General features: G+C 36.7%; 1 protein-coding gene across 1 annotated transcript; it reads right to left on the reverse strand.

The window, feature by feature from the left end:
- Positions 1-4927: 4927 nt before the first annotated feature.
- On the reverse strand, positions 4928-16437 carry ywhae2 (tyrosine 3-monooxygenase/tryptophan 5-monooxygenase activation protein, epsilon polypeptide 2). Its single transcript, XM_058782518.1, has 6 exons — positions 16180-16437; positions 14206-14405; positions 13089-13195; positions 11939-12145; positions 11109-11245; positions 4928-7208 (listed from the first exon to the last, which is right to left on the reverse strand). The coding sequence occupies exons 1-6, from the start codon at positions 16241-16243 to the stop codon at positions 7156-7158; spliced, it is 768 nt and encodes a 255-aa protein (XP_058638501.1). The 5' UTR covers positions 16244-16437; the 3' UTR covers positions 4928-7155.
- Between the last annotated feature and the right edge of the window lie 2370 nt (positions 16438-18807).

Genomic DNA, 18807 nt, shown 5'->3' on the forward strand with positions numbered 1-18807 from the left:
CAATTCTGTGAAGGGTTTTTGACATAGGCTAATTTTATGAGTAGGTTATACGCAACTCAGTATTTCCACACTGTCTGAAACACGTCTCTATGCTTGTGCACGCTTTGTGTGCGAGAACAGCGCGTGAGTAACTAATTGAGCTCTCTTTCCTTTCTTCTTCTCGTGGTTTAAAATTGCTTGAACGTGTAAATGACCAAATTCATCTGTGAATCACATGCGTGCCGAATGGTAGGGTCTCGTCCATACGTAGCTATCACGGATCAACTGTGTAAGAATTATAGAACCTCAGACACTTTGAACTTCTGAGATGGACAACACCAACACGGTGTATTAACATACAGACATCTGTCTCCACATCCCACTGAGAGAAAATGCGGGAAAACGCCTCTCTCACATATGCATCAGTTCTTTTCATCCCCTTCCTTCCCCTCACCCATCCTTCCCTTCACTCAGCTCAAAATGGTCAATAGTAGATTGTAATGTTCTACATGAATGCAAGTGATATTTACAGTCATGTTTGGTATCATTTGAATTGTCTCAGGGCGTCTGGTACAATGGGCTCATTCTTACAAGAAGTAAACTAAAAGGTAATACAGATCCTAAGAGTTTAGATATATTTTGCACACTGTAGAGGGTGGGTCAGTTTCCAGTGGTTGTTTCTATGCAAAATTACGTTTTGTCCCAAAAGGTGTTAACTCGGTCAATGCAAATTCCAATCGTTAGCTCCTGTCTCCATCTCGGGGGATGTTGGTCTTGGTCTGGGGTACTTAAGGAAATGTGGCAAAAGGATCGGGGCGATCTGTAGCCAGGAGCCCGTAGTGTGGTCTCTATACTTCACACTATGTATTTCTATAAAGTCAGGTATGCATCTTTTACTCGTAGATTTATCTTTGAGAATTCGATGTTTTGTATTGATATGATTTGATATCTCTGAATTGGCTATGTAATTGACATATTTACCTGACTGATAATAAATTGTTACATTTGATCTTATTCTGTTTTACTCTGTAATTATTGACTCTAGTAGAATATGTTGTATCCTTGTTAGAGACATGAGCACCTGAATGAACGAGTAAATATAAAGTAAAGAGTCACCAGAATAATCAAATATCAGAAGAATACTAATTAGAAATAAACAAACAACCAATTTGCATTTCAACCTAAATTCGAGGTTATAATAAAATGGAGTCAGATTAGATATTAAAATAGAGTCAGATTTGAAGTTAACCTAGACTGAATAACTTTGCGCGCTGAAAAGGCCGAACACGCAGGAAACCTTCACCCACGATTGGATACCGTCCTTGGACCAAATTCGTGGACCTTACAACTGCGATCCGTTTAACCTCTAATATGTGACAGATCAGAGCAATCTTTCATTTACTTAACATGAAATCATCAAATTGTGTATCTATCGCATACAACGAAAAAACTGAATAATTCGAACAATCAATAAATAAAACACGCAATAAATAACAGTGTCATATCTATACATATTTTTCCCAGAACGTTCTTGCGACCTGGTAGAAATTCTTCCACGGCCCGGTAGTGGGTCGTGGTTGGGGATCTCTGCCGTAGATGATCCCAGCTCCCTTCATCTCAAAGTCTCAGTGTGGGCCTGGCATGGACAGCGAGTTGATTCGCATCCTCACGAAGGCCGTGGAGGAACTGGGCTTAGACTGGTCAGCTCCGGAAGAACCCGCCTGCAGCCGCTTAGATAAGTGCTACCTGCCAAGATGCCGCCAGAGACTTGGTCCGTTTTTCCAAGAAGTTCATGATGAATTCACCAGGATGCCGTGCCCCCTATTCAGTGCACATCCACACTGCTTCTTCTGCCGCCCTCACCCTCATTGAAAGCGCTGAAGAAAACTGTTATGGCAAGCTCGCCCCTCTGGAGGATTCAGACATGATTCCTGAGCTGATTCAGCTGATATCAGCAGCCTCCTGGCCGATACCATTGAAGACAGACCTCTCTCAAGCAAGAGGCATAATTTGGTATCCCCGGCCTGAGCTCTGGAGCCTTCATGTTTGGCCCCTCGACGGGAGTCTTTACAGCTCCCCACGAGAGTGACTAATACCATTTTAGAGGCTAGTGCCCTGTCTACGAAACGCCTCTACGCCCTTAAGTGGTCAGTCTTTTCTGAGTGGTGTGCAGCACGGAATAAGGACCCGTCCTGTTTTGATGTATCATCCGTGTTAACCTTTCTGCTGGATAAGGGATGTACCCCGTCCACGCTCAAAGTATATGTGGCAGCCATCGCAGCGAATCGTGCTCTCGTGGCTGGCCAGTTAGTCGGCAGAAATAATCTTGTCATTAATTTTTTGAGGGGAGATTGGAGATTGAATCTGCCTTGTCCTTATACTGTGCCGACCTGGGACTTATCCATAGTCCTCCCTCTTTTTGGCTTAAACATCGGTCAAGGAGTGGGAGACCTGCAAGCACTGTTGGGTCAGTGCTTCAGGCCTTGAATTTGGACCTTACGACTGTAGTGTCGTTGTCAAACCGAAACATAGCTATGTGCCTAAAGTGCTCTCCTCTCTGGTCAGAGCACAAAGTCATTACCCTTCTAGCTGTTCTTAATTCACAGAATGAGCAGGGTCCCAATCCACTCTGTCTGGTTTGGGCTCTTGAGTGTATGTTGAGCACTCTGGCCCATTTCGGCACTCAGAGCAGCTCTCTGTTTGCTTCGGAGGCTGCTCCAAAGGGCTGCCAGTTACAAAGCAGAGACTATCTCGCTGGATAGTTGACATTATAGCCTCGGCTTATGCCTCAGCAGGCTTACAGTGTTCTGTCGGAGTGAGGGCCCACTCCACCAGAGGAATGGCCTCCTCCTGGGCTTGGTCCAGCAGAGTTTCATTTGGTGATATATGTCCAGCAGCCGGCTGGTCTTTGCTGTCTGGACGTCCCTGCCTTTCAGGCATGGTTATTGTCAGCTTAATTTACCTAATTAATACCTATATAAGTGGAGAAGGTCTTGTTATGCAGACCCCAGCCTGTTGGCTTGGGTCTCGCATTTGGCTCATGCTTTTTAGGCGCCCTCATTACGGGCACTCTGGGGCTGGGCTCGCAGAGTGGCTTCATTCTGCACTTGCTTATAGCACAGCGCTATTGGATGCTTTCCCCATTAGTGTATAACGCTATGGGGAACGTTCGAAAGGGAATGCTCCAGTTACTTTTGTAACCTTGGTTCCCTGAGCAGTAAAATCAACAGCAGTAAAATCAGTTGAACGCGCTGTACTTCTGTCCCTCACAGCCTCGTTTTTATTTCTGTCAAAAATAAATAAATATGGCACCACCCTGACTAAGGTCTATAGTTATGGTGTGGACTCTTAAGATTTTTAAAACTATACCTTTATCATCGTGGTGTGACTAGGTCTTCAGGCATGCTGTAAAAGTACTGTTCGTACCCTGATAACCTCTTTAATCCAATATTTCTGTGAAAACACATTCACACATTATATGCTAAACTGGCATCATGTGATGAACTTCGATTCAAGATGTTAATGCAACCATGTATGACTTTTAAGACCTGCAACCTATTTTTAGCTTGTGACTTCACTGCCATTGCCCTCTGACAACAGAAAGAGAAGCTCTGTTTTGAAAGCACACGAAGCTAAGCAACAGCATCAACACACATTAGAGACGTTTTATGAGTTCTGACAGCCAGTCTCACCTGGATCAGATGATGATCAACACAGGAACATGAACGCGGCTCTGGGAATCATCAGCATTCAGATGCTTCAGCTGGATGAGGACACGTTCACTACAGGCCTTCTGTGATACCCCAAACTTTAGAATGGTAGTGTAAGTTTTGTATATATGTATGCATCTATTTGTTTGAATTAGAAATTAATACTTTTATCCAAAATTATGCAAAAGTGAAATTGAAGACATTTATAATAGTTATGAAAGATTTCTATTTAAAATAAATGCTGTTTTAACTTTCTATTAATCAAAGAATCCTGAAAACAAAAAATACGGTTTACATAAAAATATGAAGCAGCAAAACGAGTTTAACTTATTTTTTGTCTTAAGAGCAATGTAAAGAAAACAATCTAGGGGCAGAAATGCTCATCTGCATCTAGCATCAACTTCTGGACATTTTACACACATTTAGGACATCAGCACCAACACAGATTGCCGAGATGCACTAGCGCCCCCTACTGACCCTCAGTCTGATGGAGCAGAAGATAAAGGGACAGTTACAGGGTTGCATCTCTTTTTTTCTGTCCACATAAAAGTCAGTGCAGTCTAAGTTCAAAATCGTTTTGGACCCCATTGACTCTAATTTTGTGGTCAAACAGTAAAACACTTTCTTCTGCAAAAGTTAATCATTTAAACAACACAATTCGTAAAAAAAATGCCAACACTTTCATTTTTGGGTGCACTATCCACTAAAGAGACAGGATGTAGAATACCACAAGTAATTTAAGTCACTAATAGGCTACTACTAAAAGTTCATTTTAATAACATTATCAACCTTATTCTACTGTAGGCGTCATAGGTTTGACTAGTTAGCCTCTGCTGGGAGATGCTCCTAATCACATATGAACAAATTTTATATTATTTCCAGTGAGTGTTTTTTCTCCTCCTTGTAAAAGTGAGAAACCATCAGTTTATTTGTCCTGGTCTGCTGCCTTTGAATTCAAATCTCACTAGTGAAGGAGTAAATATGTTACAAAAACAACAACAAAATTGTAAACTAAACAATGGAGAGTATTGGAGCATATGCTACAAGATAATATTACAAGTTTTCTACTTCAATTTTTTTTTTTTTTTTTTTATTCAGTGTGTTTTTTGTAATTGTTTGTCAAATTTACTAGCAATTTCTGAGTGTAAATTGTATCACCATATTTTTTCCAGTGTATTATTTTTCCTGCCATTACAATTGAACCTCCTTGACTCCAATAAATCAATTCAAACGGCGAGAAAGGTAAAGATAGTGTTTTATTAGTTCTTTTACTTAGTCTTGGTTTTTCTGAAAGGTCGAGTCGATCCCATGCTGTGTCTCCATGAGTAGACAAGTGTTTGTTGGCTTCAGGCAGAATTAACAGTAGTACAAATCAGATTCAAGTCACATGTACTGAAGAAACAGAGGAAATACATGAGGATGCAGACAGAAGAGAGAGAGAGAGAGAGAGCCAGACACACGAAGATACAGATACACAAAGAAATCCTGGTAACACTTAAAGTCTCATTTGTTAACATTAATTAATGCATTAACTAACATGAACTAGCAATTAGCAGAATATTTGTTCACTTGCTTAACTTTACAGTCTCCTTGTTGCACATTATTCTAGTAATAACAATATTGTGCATAATTACAAGCAACTAACCTTAAATTCTATAGTAAATACATGTTAATTAATATTACACAGTACTTAATTGCATAATACTAAGGAAACCTTAAAATAGTGTAATCAAATTTTATAGCATTTATTAAACGGTTGTTCATTTATTCATGTTAATTGGAGCGCATTAACTATAACTTGATTTTAAAAATGTATTAGTGTTAAAATTGAACTACGATTAATGAAAAACTGTTTAAGTATTGTTCATTGTTAACTCATGCTAACTAATATTAACAAATAAAACCTTTTTGTAAAGTGTCACCAAAATCCCTAACTAGAGTTTCACTTGATACTCAACTGAAGGAAAACTAATGCATCTGGCTTGTTTTGCATCTGATCTTGAGAATTTTTTTTTTTTTCCTCCAATAAAACACAAAAAGCCTCTTATGTACGGCTCTATAGCAATATTTCTGCAGCAGCAGCCTCTGAATAACAGTGAGGCAAGGGTTGCATTCATTTCCTAAAAGCATTATAGTTATTGACCCATTGTCACCGACCACATCACATCACACCATACCACAGACAGAGAACCTGCTGACAAATATAAAAACACTTAGATTTTAAGGAAATGTTTGTGAGGGTGAATTTATGATAAACAGCTTGAGTTTCTACTCCAAGAAAATAAAAATAAATGCCTCCGATAATTGCCATTGAGCTCAACAACTGACAGAACAACACTGATAAAGAAATACGCAAATGCAAACTTATGTAATAAAAGTGTGATTCGAGGATCTTGCAACAGGCAGTAAAACCAAACCTTACAGAGAGGAAACCCTCCAATCTGGTCTCGTATAATCATATAAGATCTAAGTGAATAGTTAATTAAAAAATACTTAAGATTAAAAAAATGAAATAAAATAAAACCCTAAAACCCCACAAATATACTACCAATCAAAAGTCTGGAAAAATTTGGATTGTTTGTGAAAGAAGACTTCTCCTCTATAAGACTGCATTTATTTGATGAGAAACAGTAATATTGTGAAATACCATTACAATTTTAAATAACTTTTCTATTTTAATATATTTTAAGATTTAAATTTATTGCTGATCAAAACTGAATTTTCAGCATCATTACTCCAGTCTTCAGTGTCACATGATGCTTCAGAAATCATTCTAATATGCTGATTTGCTGTTCAGTTATATTGATGGTGAATTACTGGTGCTCAAATTGATCAAAAGTGACAGTACATGAATTTATAGTACGTGATTTTTTTTTTTTCTCAAATAAATGCTGCTCTTTTGAAATTTCTATTCACTAAAGAATTTTTGAAAAAAAAAAAAAATATCATGGTTTCCACAAAAATATTAAACACTAAAAACTGTTTCCAACATTGATTAATAGCCATTATTAATAATTGAGCACCGGTAAAAACTGTAATGATGCTAAAAATTCAGCTTTGATTACAGGAATAAGTTACACTTTATAATATATTCACAGAAAACAGCTATTTTAGATTGTAATAATATTTCACTTTGTATTATTCTGAACAAATAATTGCAGCCTTTGTGAGCAGAAGAGACTCATTTCAAAAACATTTAAAAGTCTAAATTCTTCCAAACTAGTGTAGATGGTCAAATAGGCAAGAGCCAAAGTATGAAACAAGAAGCGAGAGGAAAGACAGACAAAGTGATAGACAGGGATGGACAGAACCAGCATTTAGCATCTGAACTCTTCTCTATGACACCATGAGCTTCCCTGAGAGACAGGGATGCATATGAGAGAGAGCGACAGACAGACAGATGGAGAGATGGAGAGAGAGAGAGAGAGAGAGAGAGAAGGGGGTTTAGCATGTTGGCGATCACATCTCACTGTTTTTCATCCTCAGCATCCTGCAGCGCTGTTTTATTTTGTTCTTCACCTAAGGAAAAAAAACAAAAACAGAGTCTTTGTTATTACAGTGGCTGCAAACTATAAGACAAACTCCACACCTTATATGTTTTGAGCCTGACACACAAAGTGTGCATTCGTGAGATGCTGCAACTGGTCACTAGATACTGTAAACCAATTTCAAACAGGTTTACAACTGGCTTCACCGTCTAGTGCAGAGATGCCCAAAGCAGGGCCTGTGGGCCAAAGTCTGCAGCATCACCATGCCTTACTACAAGAGCTGAAAAAGCAGCAAAACAACATGCTATTGAAGCACATCTTCATTTCTCATTAATTAATTAATTTGTTAACCATCTATAAGTTAAAGTTAGATTAGTTAATCTATCTTTAAAATATATAAAAAAAAAACAATTAGTGAATTAGATTCAAGAATGTCGAAAAAATTTAATTTGTTAAATTGTTGTTATTATTATTACTAATACATTTGAAATGTAATATAGTTGGAAATAATGCAACATTTACTTTTGGCCCAAGGCCCTTAATTAAGTTTGAATTTTGATCTGGACCACAAGACATGACGAAATGTTGCAAAAATAAAAAAAATCATTTATCTTGCCTTATAAAGGGCACTTCAAAGTTACAAATCAATCAGAATGGACCCTACATAATAACACTCCTTGCTTTATTGCATATGATTCAGCATGAGTTACTGCATTGAGATTATAATATTCACCAATAAATGCACACAAATAGAATTCTGAAATAAGAATAAATAATGATAATAACATTTGTAATAATAGGCTTATGCTGTAAATTACACCAAAAACGTTTTTTTTTTTTCCTTTTCTTTTTGACATGGTGTATCTAATAATGGAAATAACTTCACTAAAATTAAAATCAAATCTCTATTTCTCTAGCTGTAACAAAGAAATATTAAAAGAAAAGGAAAACCTCCATTAAATTCATTTAACTCTTTTGCTCAAAAACACTCCAAATATATATGAACAATTACCAAAGGCTGTTTACATTATCAAACAAATTATACATTCTGACTGAACGAGCCACGCTTAAAGCTGAACGCAGAGACGGTGTGCTTTTGACCACAAATTATATCTCAATGTGTTAAAATGTTGCATGTTAGCCGTAAACAGCCTTCATAATTAACTGTTCTTATCATTATTAAACAAAAGCATGTCAGTGCCATCTGACGTGTCTGTGGATGACGACTGATGCAACTACAAACACTTCCAGTGTTCTTCAATCCTCCGCATGCGGTGAGAAATTAGTAATCAACAAACACCCAGGAGGAAACATGAAGACAGCATCAGATGTGACACATTGGCAGACAAAAACTGTAAAGAAAAAGATTTCTCAAGTTTTTTCCTTGAAGGCCTCCCAGGTGGCACTACCATAATGTACTTAAAGTGCTCCATTTTCACGCACTAATTTTGTACTTAATATACTAAAAATGATCCTTTAGTACTTCTTAAGATAAACTTAATATCATCTAAGTGTACTCAACTGTGCTATTTTAAGACACCATGAATATGAACTAAAATGCACCTTTAACATACTATCTTTGTATTTAAAAAATATATTTAGCTACCACTTGTAGTACACTTGAGTGTACTAGTGAATGAATGATGGGTTCAAGTGTGCTACAAGTGGTAGAAAGGCTGCGTGTGCCGCTTACAGACACTGTTTAATGTGTTTGAGACGTGCTGTTTTCCTAAATGCACAACTTACATTTCACAGGTATATTCTCCATCTGTAAATGTTAGAAAGCCGTGGAAATATTTCCATTTTGCTGTCAGAAGTGCATGAGCTTTTGCTTTACGATTCTCTGCTAAACTTCACAGACAGCTCAATGAAATAACAGCGCAATAACTCTGACTAAAATATACATTTTGCTGAAATATTTGTAGTTGGACAATAAATAATGTGACATATGTAGAATTATAAACCTACAAGTAAGTGCATTTGTATGATAGCACTAACTGTAAAGTGTAATGGGGTAATCAAAATAGCCTTGTTACCCAATTAGTCTGTGCTTTTTTATTATTTTAATTTTTAGTTTAGTAAATTTAACTTTTGCTTTAAAAGCATTATTTTTGTTTTTAGATTGCAATGTAACAATGTTAGAATGTAATGTGATTTTAACCCTTTTTTGCACACAATATATGCCTACATGGTTACATTCACTTTATTTGTTTAATCCAAATACAGAGATATATTAATAATATATTAATTCCTTGTAAAGCTGAAATAGACTTTTCCAAAGCACAGATTGCAACCTCAACCTGGTGCCATGCAGAATTAAAGACGACGGACAGACAGGTGAGGAAGAGTGTGAGGAAGGCAGGATGAGCTGAAGGACAGCAGTGGACTCGCGCAGAGAAGCTCTAGAGGAAATGAAGCAGGTTTTATCATCACAAATCTACAACAGCAGAATGGAGAGATTAGAGCGGTTAGAGAACTGTGACCATATTCGATTGGCAGAATTAATCAGTATTCGTTCGAGATGAATTAGATTCATTACTGGAAAACTGAAGCTAGCAGAGATTTAAAAGCAATCAGGTGGTAGGATGTTTATCATTTTTAAGGAGAAACAACTCTACAAAGCTCTACGCCAGCAGCTCATCCGGCAACAGCATGGCTCTCTAATCATGTCATGGATCATCAAAACAATTATCACAGCAGCAGCACTTACAGACCCCACTGAGACGGGCTGACAAGTTTGAATCTGATTTTGAGTCGGATCTACATGTGCATATGGGACGTGACCCTATTAAACATGGTTCAATGGGTTCCTAGTTTAATTTGCTTATTAGGAACAACACAGGTCAATGGAGCTGCCCCTTATTTGACAATAATGCTAAGTTTATGGAGAATTAATGTAATCAATGCAGCTTTAAGTTTATTAAATAACCTTGTTTTATTTAAATTTCTCTCTTTTTTTTTTTTAACACCATGGCAGTTTCTTTTTTCCATGACGAAATCCATACTTGAGTTATGATGGAAATCGTACACTTAAATAAAAATATAGAAATAAAAACAATGATATTTTAGATCGCTGAACTGCAAGCTTACCTGTGTTTTCTGCGGCCAGATTAAAACTTGTTGTAGCCTATATATTAAACTCTATACTAGACATGTGCCGGTATTCTGTAGTGCGATATATCACGGTAATGAACATGCACGATATTGTTACCGTAAATAATTATATATTACAAATTATTCAGATTTTTTTCATTCATTTTAAGAGCAGCTGTATGCTGCGTGAAACAAGTAAACAAGCATGGATGAGAAGCACATGGCGGAAGGCGTGAAGGAGACGTGCTGAATGAAAGCGCACATTCACTCTGCTAACCTCAATTTTTTTAAAATGTTTTTATTTATAATACTAAAAAACAAGACAAAAATACTGTTTGAGAAAATGATTTTTGCAGCGCATTGTACTTCACTGTGCATTTCAGATCGATTTTGTTTTTACAGCTCCTGAAAGGGCCTTGAATCAGTATGTAATCCAGAGTTTCTAATGGATTTTTCTCAGATTGTTTGCTTCAGTCAATTACAGCAGAACAGCTTTCCCTTCTTTAATGCCGAGTTCACATTCACGATTTTCAAACTCATCGGATCGCTGTTGTTTTCACACTGCGTGACTATCTGGGGTAGCATTCAGTCGCTGCTGTGTTCACACTGAACGATGGATCGGCGACAGGGGCTTTCACATTGCAGGATTTCACAATAGGAAGAATCGCCGACAACTCTGTCTGATCCGCAAACTACGTTTCACAACAAAACACACGCGAGAAGTGATAAGGAAATAACGCGAGAAGCTGCGTGCGTCAGCCCGTTGTTCTCCAGCGAGACTGGAAGTATTAAAAAAATATATATAGCCTGAACTCGGCATAAGACATGCATGCCTCACCGTCTCCCTGTATGTCTGAGGTCCAGAGCGTCAGGTTGTCCCGTAACAGCTGCATGATGAGCGTCGAATCCTTGTAACTGTCCTCACTCAGCGTGTCCAGCTCCGCTATCGCATCGTCAAACGCCGCCTTCGCCAACCTGTTGGAGGAGCGAGTGGAGAGTCATACTGGCTTTTTCAGATGGGGTTTCTGTGGTTATCAACCAGGGGCTGCATTAAAATGTATTAAAATATTCATAAAAATAATAAATTATTAATCTCTTTAATTGAGTCATCATTAAATCACATTTCTTTTTCTCTCTCAATAACTGGAATCACAAACTGCATCACGGTTAATTGATTTTATACACCAACACTCCCATTTTCTGTTAATGTATCAATAAGTCACATTTATTTTTATAGTGATTTATACAACATGGACCGTTTCAAAGCAGCTTGACATTAATAAACAGGAAAATAAGTGTTTGTTTTCTACAGTACATCATGAACTCAGTTTCAACGATAATCAGAAGAGAAGAGTAAATCCAAACTTCACGAGGCAGATGACGGAACTCTGTGATCAAATACTATCAACTTGTTAACTTATATATATATATATATATATATACACACACACATACACACACACACAAACACCGAAACACACACTAACCATTTAGACATTAAAAAACAAAAGAATATTCAAATAATTAATTCATCATAATTCAATTGAGTATCTCAATTGCACTAAAATAACATTGCTTAGCCATAGGTGTCTATGCATATTAATATGAGACAGAAGCAAGTTAGCATCAAACATTACACGGTTTAAGTGAGAAGAAAAGCAGCCCAACCTGCAGGCGCGGTCGGGGGAGTTAAGGATCTCGTAGTAGAAGACGGAGAAGTTGAGAGCGAGGCCGAGCCGGATGGGATGTGTGGGCGGGAGCTCAATCATGGCAATGTCACTGGCAGCTTTATATGCCACCAAACTGTTCTCTGCTGCTTCCTTCCTGTCATTACCCGTGGCAAACTCTGCTAGGTACCTGTGGTAGTCACCCTTCCTGCAGACACACACACGCACAAACACCGAAATAAGTGTGTGTAAAAAGATTCATTATCTTCTTATCAGCTACAATGACTATTCTGAGCTCTTGCTGTCAGAAATGTGTTCAAAAATACTCAACTCCATTATAATGAATAAAGTAGGCTACTGTATGCATTTTCGGGGTATTCACATTTTGTTAAAAAAGAAAAGAAAAGCTGATATGTGCATGCGTGAACCAAGCACTTGAATGAAAGCGCCAAATTAAAGTTATGGTTTCTCACTGTAAAACGGTGGGCTAATGAAGACTAGTCTAAAGCATTTAAAGTGAATAAACAAGTAAAACATCCACATTTCACATCATTACTGGGTGCTTTAATAATATAAATGCATATACGTTCCATCACTGTGTGATTACGTAAACAAACTGGTGAATCAGTTCATAACTGCCTGAAAGAACCAGTTCACAGAAAAGTATCCCTTTAAGCAAGCACTGCTTTTTAAAACAGACAAAAAATAAATGTAAACAACTCAGGGGTTCAATTTCAAAATGTACTGATAATGCTCCACAAAAACTTACATTTGCACGTGTGCATTTTGCAGGTGCTTAAATCCAAAACAATTTAGTGAGCATGATTAGTATGCTTCAAGGTATACGTTTAATAATTATGCACGTTTCTTGGGAATCAAATCCATGACCTACATGAGGGAATAGTATCATGCTCTACAGAAATAAAGCCAGTTTTTGTGTCATATTTAACCTCACCCATCTAAGAGACCTATAAAGTCCTAAATGCATGTTTATGTCACAATAACACGTTTAGTAATGCAAATAAGAAACTGCATGCATTTGGGACTTTACAGATGTCTCAGATGGGTGAGGTTTAATACATGACATCGCAACTGGCTTTATTTCTGTAGAGCATGGCACTATCATGCACTTTGATTCGTCAAACACCTACATTTTGTAGTAGAAAACTTTGGATTCTCCTGTGTTGGCTGAAGGAATGAGGTGTTTGTCCAGTACATCCAATATGTCATTGCAAATAGATTTCAGCTCGTTCTCAACCTGCAAAAGGTAAGAAGAGTAATAATGGCATCATGTACATCTAGAGTACTGCACACATTACTGTCTCTGAGCCATAGAGCTCACAACTCAAAGCATTTCAAGTTATAGATTGAGGTATTAAAGTATAATAAAAGAAAAAGCATTAAGGTATTTTAAACAATTATTTAAATGTTTATTAATAGGTTTTTAAATCTACCAGCTAATTAATCGGTTACACAACGTGAGATAAAATTCGTTTCACTTAAATTTATGGCTCTGTAATTCTGCATTGCTAATTATTATTGCACTAATTCTTTTCAAGCAATATTTTGGTAAATATTTAGGTCGGGTAAATTTGTCTTCTATCATTAATTATGAAAGATAAGCTTTTGAACTAACTTTTCATTGTTTATTGAAGATATTTTGCTTTTGCAAGGATGGGAACATTCTAGAGGTTTGTCCAGAACATTGTGTGCCATAAAAGTCAAAAATTATCCAACATGCACTTGAAGCTTTGGACGACTCACTTTTGGTAACCATTTATGTTAAACTGTTGTTAGCTCAATATTGTGCATGTGCCATGTCATTTCTATGCATGAGTAATAATAGATTAGCTTTTATAAGTCGTCAACATATTTTCATGAACACTGTTAATGATGCACCAAAAGTAATGTGCTTTTCGTATTTAGCATGTCAAGCTTCATAAAAAAAGAAATAAGTAAAGAAACTTGTCATTTTCTTCTCTTATCCCCCGTTTTCAAATCGTTTCTGATCTCCTCTAATACAAAATATTCATTTGATATATTAAATCAAGTATGTCTAGCATTTAAAAATCAACTGAATTTTGATGAAGATCAGACAAAATTATTATAGAGCAAGTAATGATAACCTGACATGAAACTGTCACTGGTTTGGTTTTATTTTTTCACTCATTCTGTATTATTTCACTGACGAATATCTTTGTTTCTCAGGTCTACCTTTATGCCAATAAACTCCAGATGCTCATGAGTTTAGGCTCCATGCACTCTCACCATTTGTCTGTATTCTCGGATCATTTTGAGTTTGCCATCTCCTCCCTTGCTCTCCTCTTTCTGCTCAATGCTGCTGATGATCCTCCAGGAGGCTCGTCGAGCTCCAATCACGTTCTTATACGCCACTGATAACAGGTTTCTCTCCTCTACTGTGAGCTCTGTGTCCTTTCCTGCAACGCTCTTCATAAACTCCACCATTTCTGAAACACAGAGAGAAGAATCATCTTAATGACACAAAGGAAACCCATCAACAAAGATCTGGAGAGCAATAAATTTAGACCAAACCACATTGAATATCACAGACTGAGTGGTTTAACAAGAAAGCTAATGTGCAAAGTAGGAAGTTCAGATATTAAATGTCTGAAGCAGATGCTAGTTTAATACTAGGGTTTGGAAAAGTACACTCATTTATCTCAAGACATTTTACATCTGCATAAATTGAAGTCTCACTGATGATCTTTTCCACATTGTGACATGCATAATAACATTTAAGTATACATAAGTAAAGGTCAAACCAATAATCGGTTGTACTAATATTTTATCAATATTTAAGCATTTTGTTCCATAATCAGATATCGTTTTTGCCGTTGTTGTTTTTTACTGGATCCACTGATTAATTCTGCCATCTTGTGGGTGTTTTTGAGAATTTCACGCAAGAAAAAAACCTTGCTTTGCTTTAATACACTTCAACATAACAGCCATTATTGCACGAATGAGATGTGTTACATAAATGCTTAATATATAGTTAAAGCTTTGCTCTTAGATACAGAGACAAAGTACAGATTTACAGATTTTATTCTGTAAAATCATGTCCCAAACTTCTAACAGTCTTGAATGAGTGCATTTTGGAAATAAAATAGCTTAATTTAGTTCTCTCTCGGTTGCATATCGGTTTTTGAGCACAGAAAAATGCAAATAATCTGTATCCATTTAAAATAAGATAAAATAAAACAAAACAATACACAAGTTGACATGCACCAACAAATATACACTTCCTTAATCATTTTAGCCTACTCACTGTTTTTTTCCCCCACTATTTAATTTTTTTTTTTTTTACTAAACCATTTAGACTTCTAAGCTGAAGTGTTATGCTTCGAGAGAGAAAAAGCAACAAATTTGTATGCAGTGCAATATTTCTGTTTCATCTCAGTGGTTTATAAGTGGCCTGCTGTACTTGGCAATGATTCAAATCCAAAACTTTAGCATCTCTCCATCTATTGGTTTATCTAACCATCTATCTTTCCGTCTGACTGACTGTGTTGTTTGGCATATAGATGGTAAAAACCTTCAAAATCAAAGCTTTTTAAAGTATTTTAATAGTTTTGTCAAGCTAACAAACATTACCGGTCTAGTTCTCTATTATCCAAAACAAAATGTCAATCTCAAAAAAAAAAAAAAAAAAAAAAAACAAGGCTCCATAAAAACATTCGACACAGTAAAAATATCCAATATATTTGATCAACCCACATTCAATAAGTGCAGAATAAACAGCTGGATTCAGCCTAGTCATTGTTGCATCACCTAAAATCTGAACCCACTCGGATTCTGTAGATAATTTGTAGCGAAATGAAAACAATGTAGGTTTCAAATGCTGTAACGTTATAGTCTCTGAATCGCATGCTCTCAGATCAAAGCTACCAGCAATGCAACTAATTCTATTACTTGTCCAAATACCAAATTAACCATTCATAGATTTAGAACAATTCTTAGCAATATGTGAGCACAGACCAACATTTACGTTAGTTCATTAATAACAATGAGGAGGTTGGGTTGAGTTAGCTCAGGCCTTTCCAGACAACAGCTCTCCTGGGTTTTTCTCCCCATGTCGACAGACACAGACACGTGTGAACGGATAGCGCTTAGTTTTTGGGTTCAGCACACACTTTTATCAGGAATAACACGACGTCCCTATGTTCATTGCTGTAAGTTAATTCAAATGCGTGGCAACACAATTAGCCCAAAATATCAACTCACCATCGTATCTCTCGGCTTGTTCTGCTAGTTTAGCCTGGTAAACCAAGTGCTCTCGATCTGCCATGGTTACCGGGGACCGGGAGGAGGTGGAAGAGGTGAAGGTAAGAGACGCTGTTTGTTTGTGCAGACGGATGCGAAGTGAATAAATACGTTAGATTGCGGTTCTTGGTGCAGTAACAGCAGCAGCTTAAAATCTTCGTATCCTACCGGCGACCAAATATGGCGACAAAACTCCATCCGGGAAATTCGCTCCTGCTGCGCACTTCCTTCGCGACGGACGTGGAAACGGCTTCGCCTGGGTTTTGTGACGTTCGTACAAAAAAAACAAAAACAAAAACAATTTTTTTTTTTTTTAAATAAATAAAAAACGTATGTGGCAAGACGTTTAGTCATTTAAAGGGTTATTACTCCACCCCAAAATAAAAATTTTGTCATTAATCACTGACCCCCATGTCGTTCCAAACCCATAAAAGCTTTGTTCGTCTTCGGAACACAATTTAAGATATTTTGGGTGAAAACCAAGAGGCTTGTGACTGTCCCATTGACTGCCAAGTAATTAACCTCAAAAATTACCTCACCGTAATTTACTTTTACTAAGCGACCAGAATACTTTTTTGTACGCAAAGAAAACAAAAATAACGGAGAAACCCTTCAAAGCTATAGTAGCCTAGTCGTAAATTAGCTTTTACTTGTTAAAATTCCAATTCAAGATATCTGCTAGCAATTATGACAAGTCAAGATATTTGTAATCCAATTATGACTTGTCATAATCCCTAATTGTTTTCTAACACTAATAAGATATTTTTATCTTTTCATCATTAAAGATATCCAGAATGTATTTTTGATCCCTGAAATTAATATATTACTATTAAAAATAGCCTAACTTTGTTGATGTCTTGAATTTGATTTGTGTATTTAAAACTCAATATTCTAAATAATATGAACTCTTACTAATTAAATGTCATTTACAAGTTAAAGGAAATCCCAAATCTATGTAGTCATACACTTCTATAAATAAGATGTTATGGCAAGCCAATTTATAATTCAACGATTTGGTTTGACAATTACATTTTAGATAGTTACAATTGATTTGACAAGTGACTAGTTAAAAAGATGGTTCAAGACATTTGTAAGTACATTTTGACTAGTCAAAGTTCCATATATATGTATATATGTGTGTGTGTGTGTGTGTGTGTGTGTGTACGCGCACGTTTTTGTGAAAAGTCAGGACATAGATTTGTATAATGACAAAGGTATGACAAGGTGAAGGTGACTTTTCAGGACATTGACCCATGTCCCCGCTTTTCAAAATGCTTATAAATCATACAGAGTGAGGTTTTTTTTGGGGAAAGTTGTAAGGGGTAGGTTTAGGTGTATAGGGTTGGTGTAGGGCAATAGCACATACAGTAAGTACAGTATAAAAACCATTACGCCTATGGGATGTCCCCACTTTTCACAAAAACGAACGTGTGTGTCTGTGTATGTATATGTATATGTATATGTATATGTATATGTATATATATATGTATATGTATATGTATATATATATATATATATATATATATATATATATATATATATATATATATATATATATATATATATATATATATACACACACACACACACAGGTGCATCTCAAAAATTTGAATATCGTGAAAGTTCTTTTTTGTAACATTTCAAAAAGTGAAACTTTCATATATTCTAGATACATGTAAAGTAAAACATTTCAAGTTTTTTTTGTTTTAATTTTGATGATTAGAGCTTACAGCTCATGAAAGTCAAAAATCCAGTATCTCAAAATATTAGAATATTTACATTTGAGTTTCATTAAATGACCATCCCTACAGTATAAATTCTGGGTATCTCTTGTTCTTTGAAACCACAAATGGAGAAGACTGCTGACTTGGCAATGATCCAGAAGACGAACATTGACGCCCTCCACAAAGAGGGTAAGTCTCGGAAGGTCATTACTGAAAGGGCTGGCTGTTCACAGAGTGCTGTATCAAAGCATATTAAATGCAAAGTTGACTGGAAGCTTCCTTGGGTAGGAAAAGGTGCACAAGCAACAGGGATGACCGCAAGTTTGAGAATAATGTCAAGCAAAGCCGATTCAAACACTTGTGAGAGCTTCACAAGGAGTGGACTGAAGCTGGAGTCAGTGCATCAAGAGCCACCACGCTCAGACGTCTTCAGGAAAAGGGCGACCAAGCCACTTCTGAAACATAAACGTCAGAAGCATCTTATCTGGGCTAAGGAGAAAATGAACTGGACTGTTGCTCAGTGGTCCAAAGTCCTCTTTTCAGATAAAAGTAAATTTTGCATTTCATTTGGAAATCAAGGTCTGGAGTCTGGAGGAACACTGGAGAGGCACTGAATCCAAGCTACTTGAAGTCAGTGATGATTTGTGGTGCCGTGACGTCTGCTGGTGTTGGTCCGTTGTGTTTTATCAAGTCCAAAGTCAGTGCAGCCATCTACCAGGAGATTTTGGAACACTTTATGCTTCCTTCTGATGACAAGATTTATGGAGATACTTTTTCATATTTTATTTTATTGTAGTTTTAAGCATGTAATATTTCATATGTATATAAGGCATTTGAGAAGTAGGAAGAAAATGAAGGCATGGTA

This window comes from Onychostoma macrolepis, chromosome 07, assembly GCF_012432095.1.
Source record: "Onychostoma macrolepis isolate SWU-2019 chromosome 07, ASM1243209v1, whole genome shotgun sequence".
In the NCBI taxonomy this organism is placed as follows: domain Eukaryota; kingdom Metazoa; phylum Chordata; class Actinopteri; order Cypriniformes; family Cyprinidae; genus Onychostoma; species Onychostoma macrolepis.

What these genes read in the sequence shown, in the direction of transcription:
- ywhae2 (XM_058782518.1), bottom strand. Translation starts at nt 16,243, where the DNA reads ATGGCAGATCGAGAGCACTTGGTTTACCAGGCTAAACTAGCAGAACAA. An exon ending in ACAAGCCGAGAGATACGATG is followed by an intron (nt 14,406 to 16,179) that starts GTGAGTTGATAT and finishes TCTGTGTTTCAG; the next exon opens with AAATGGTGGAGTTTATGAAG. An exon ending in AAAGTTTTCTACTACAAAAT is followed by an intron (nt 12,146 to 13,088) that starts GTAGGTGTTTGA and finishes GTGTGTCTGCAG; the next exon opens with GAAGGGTGACTACCACAGGT.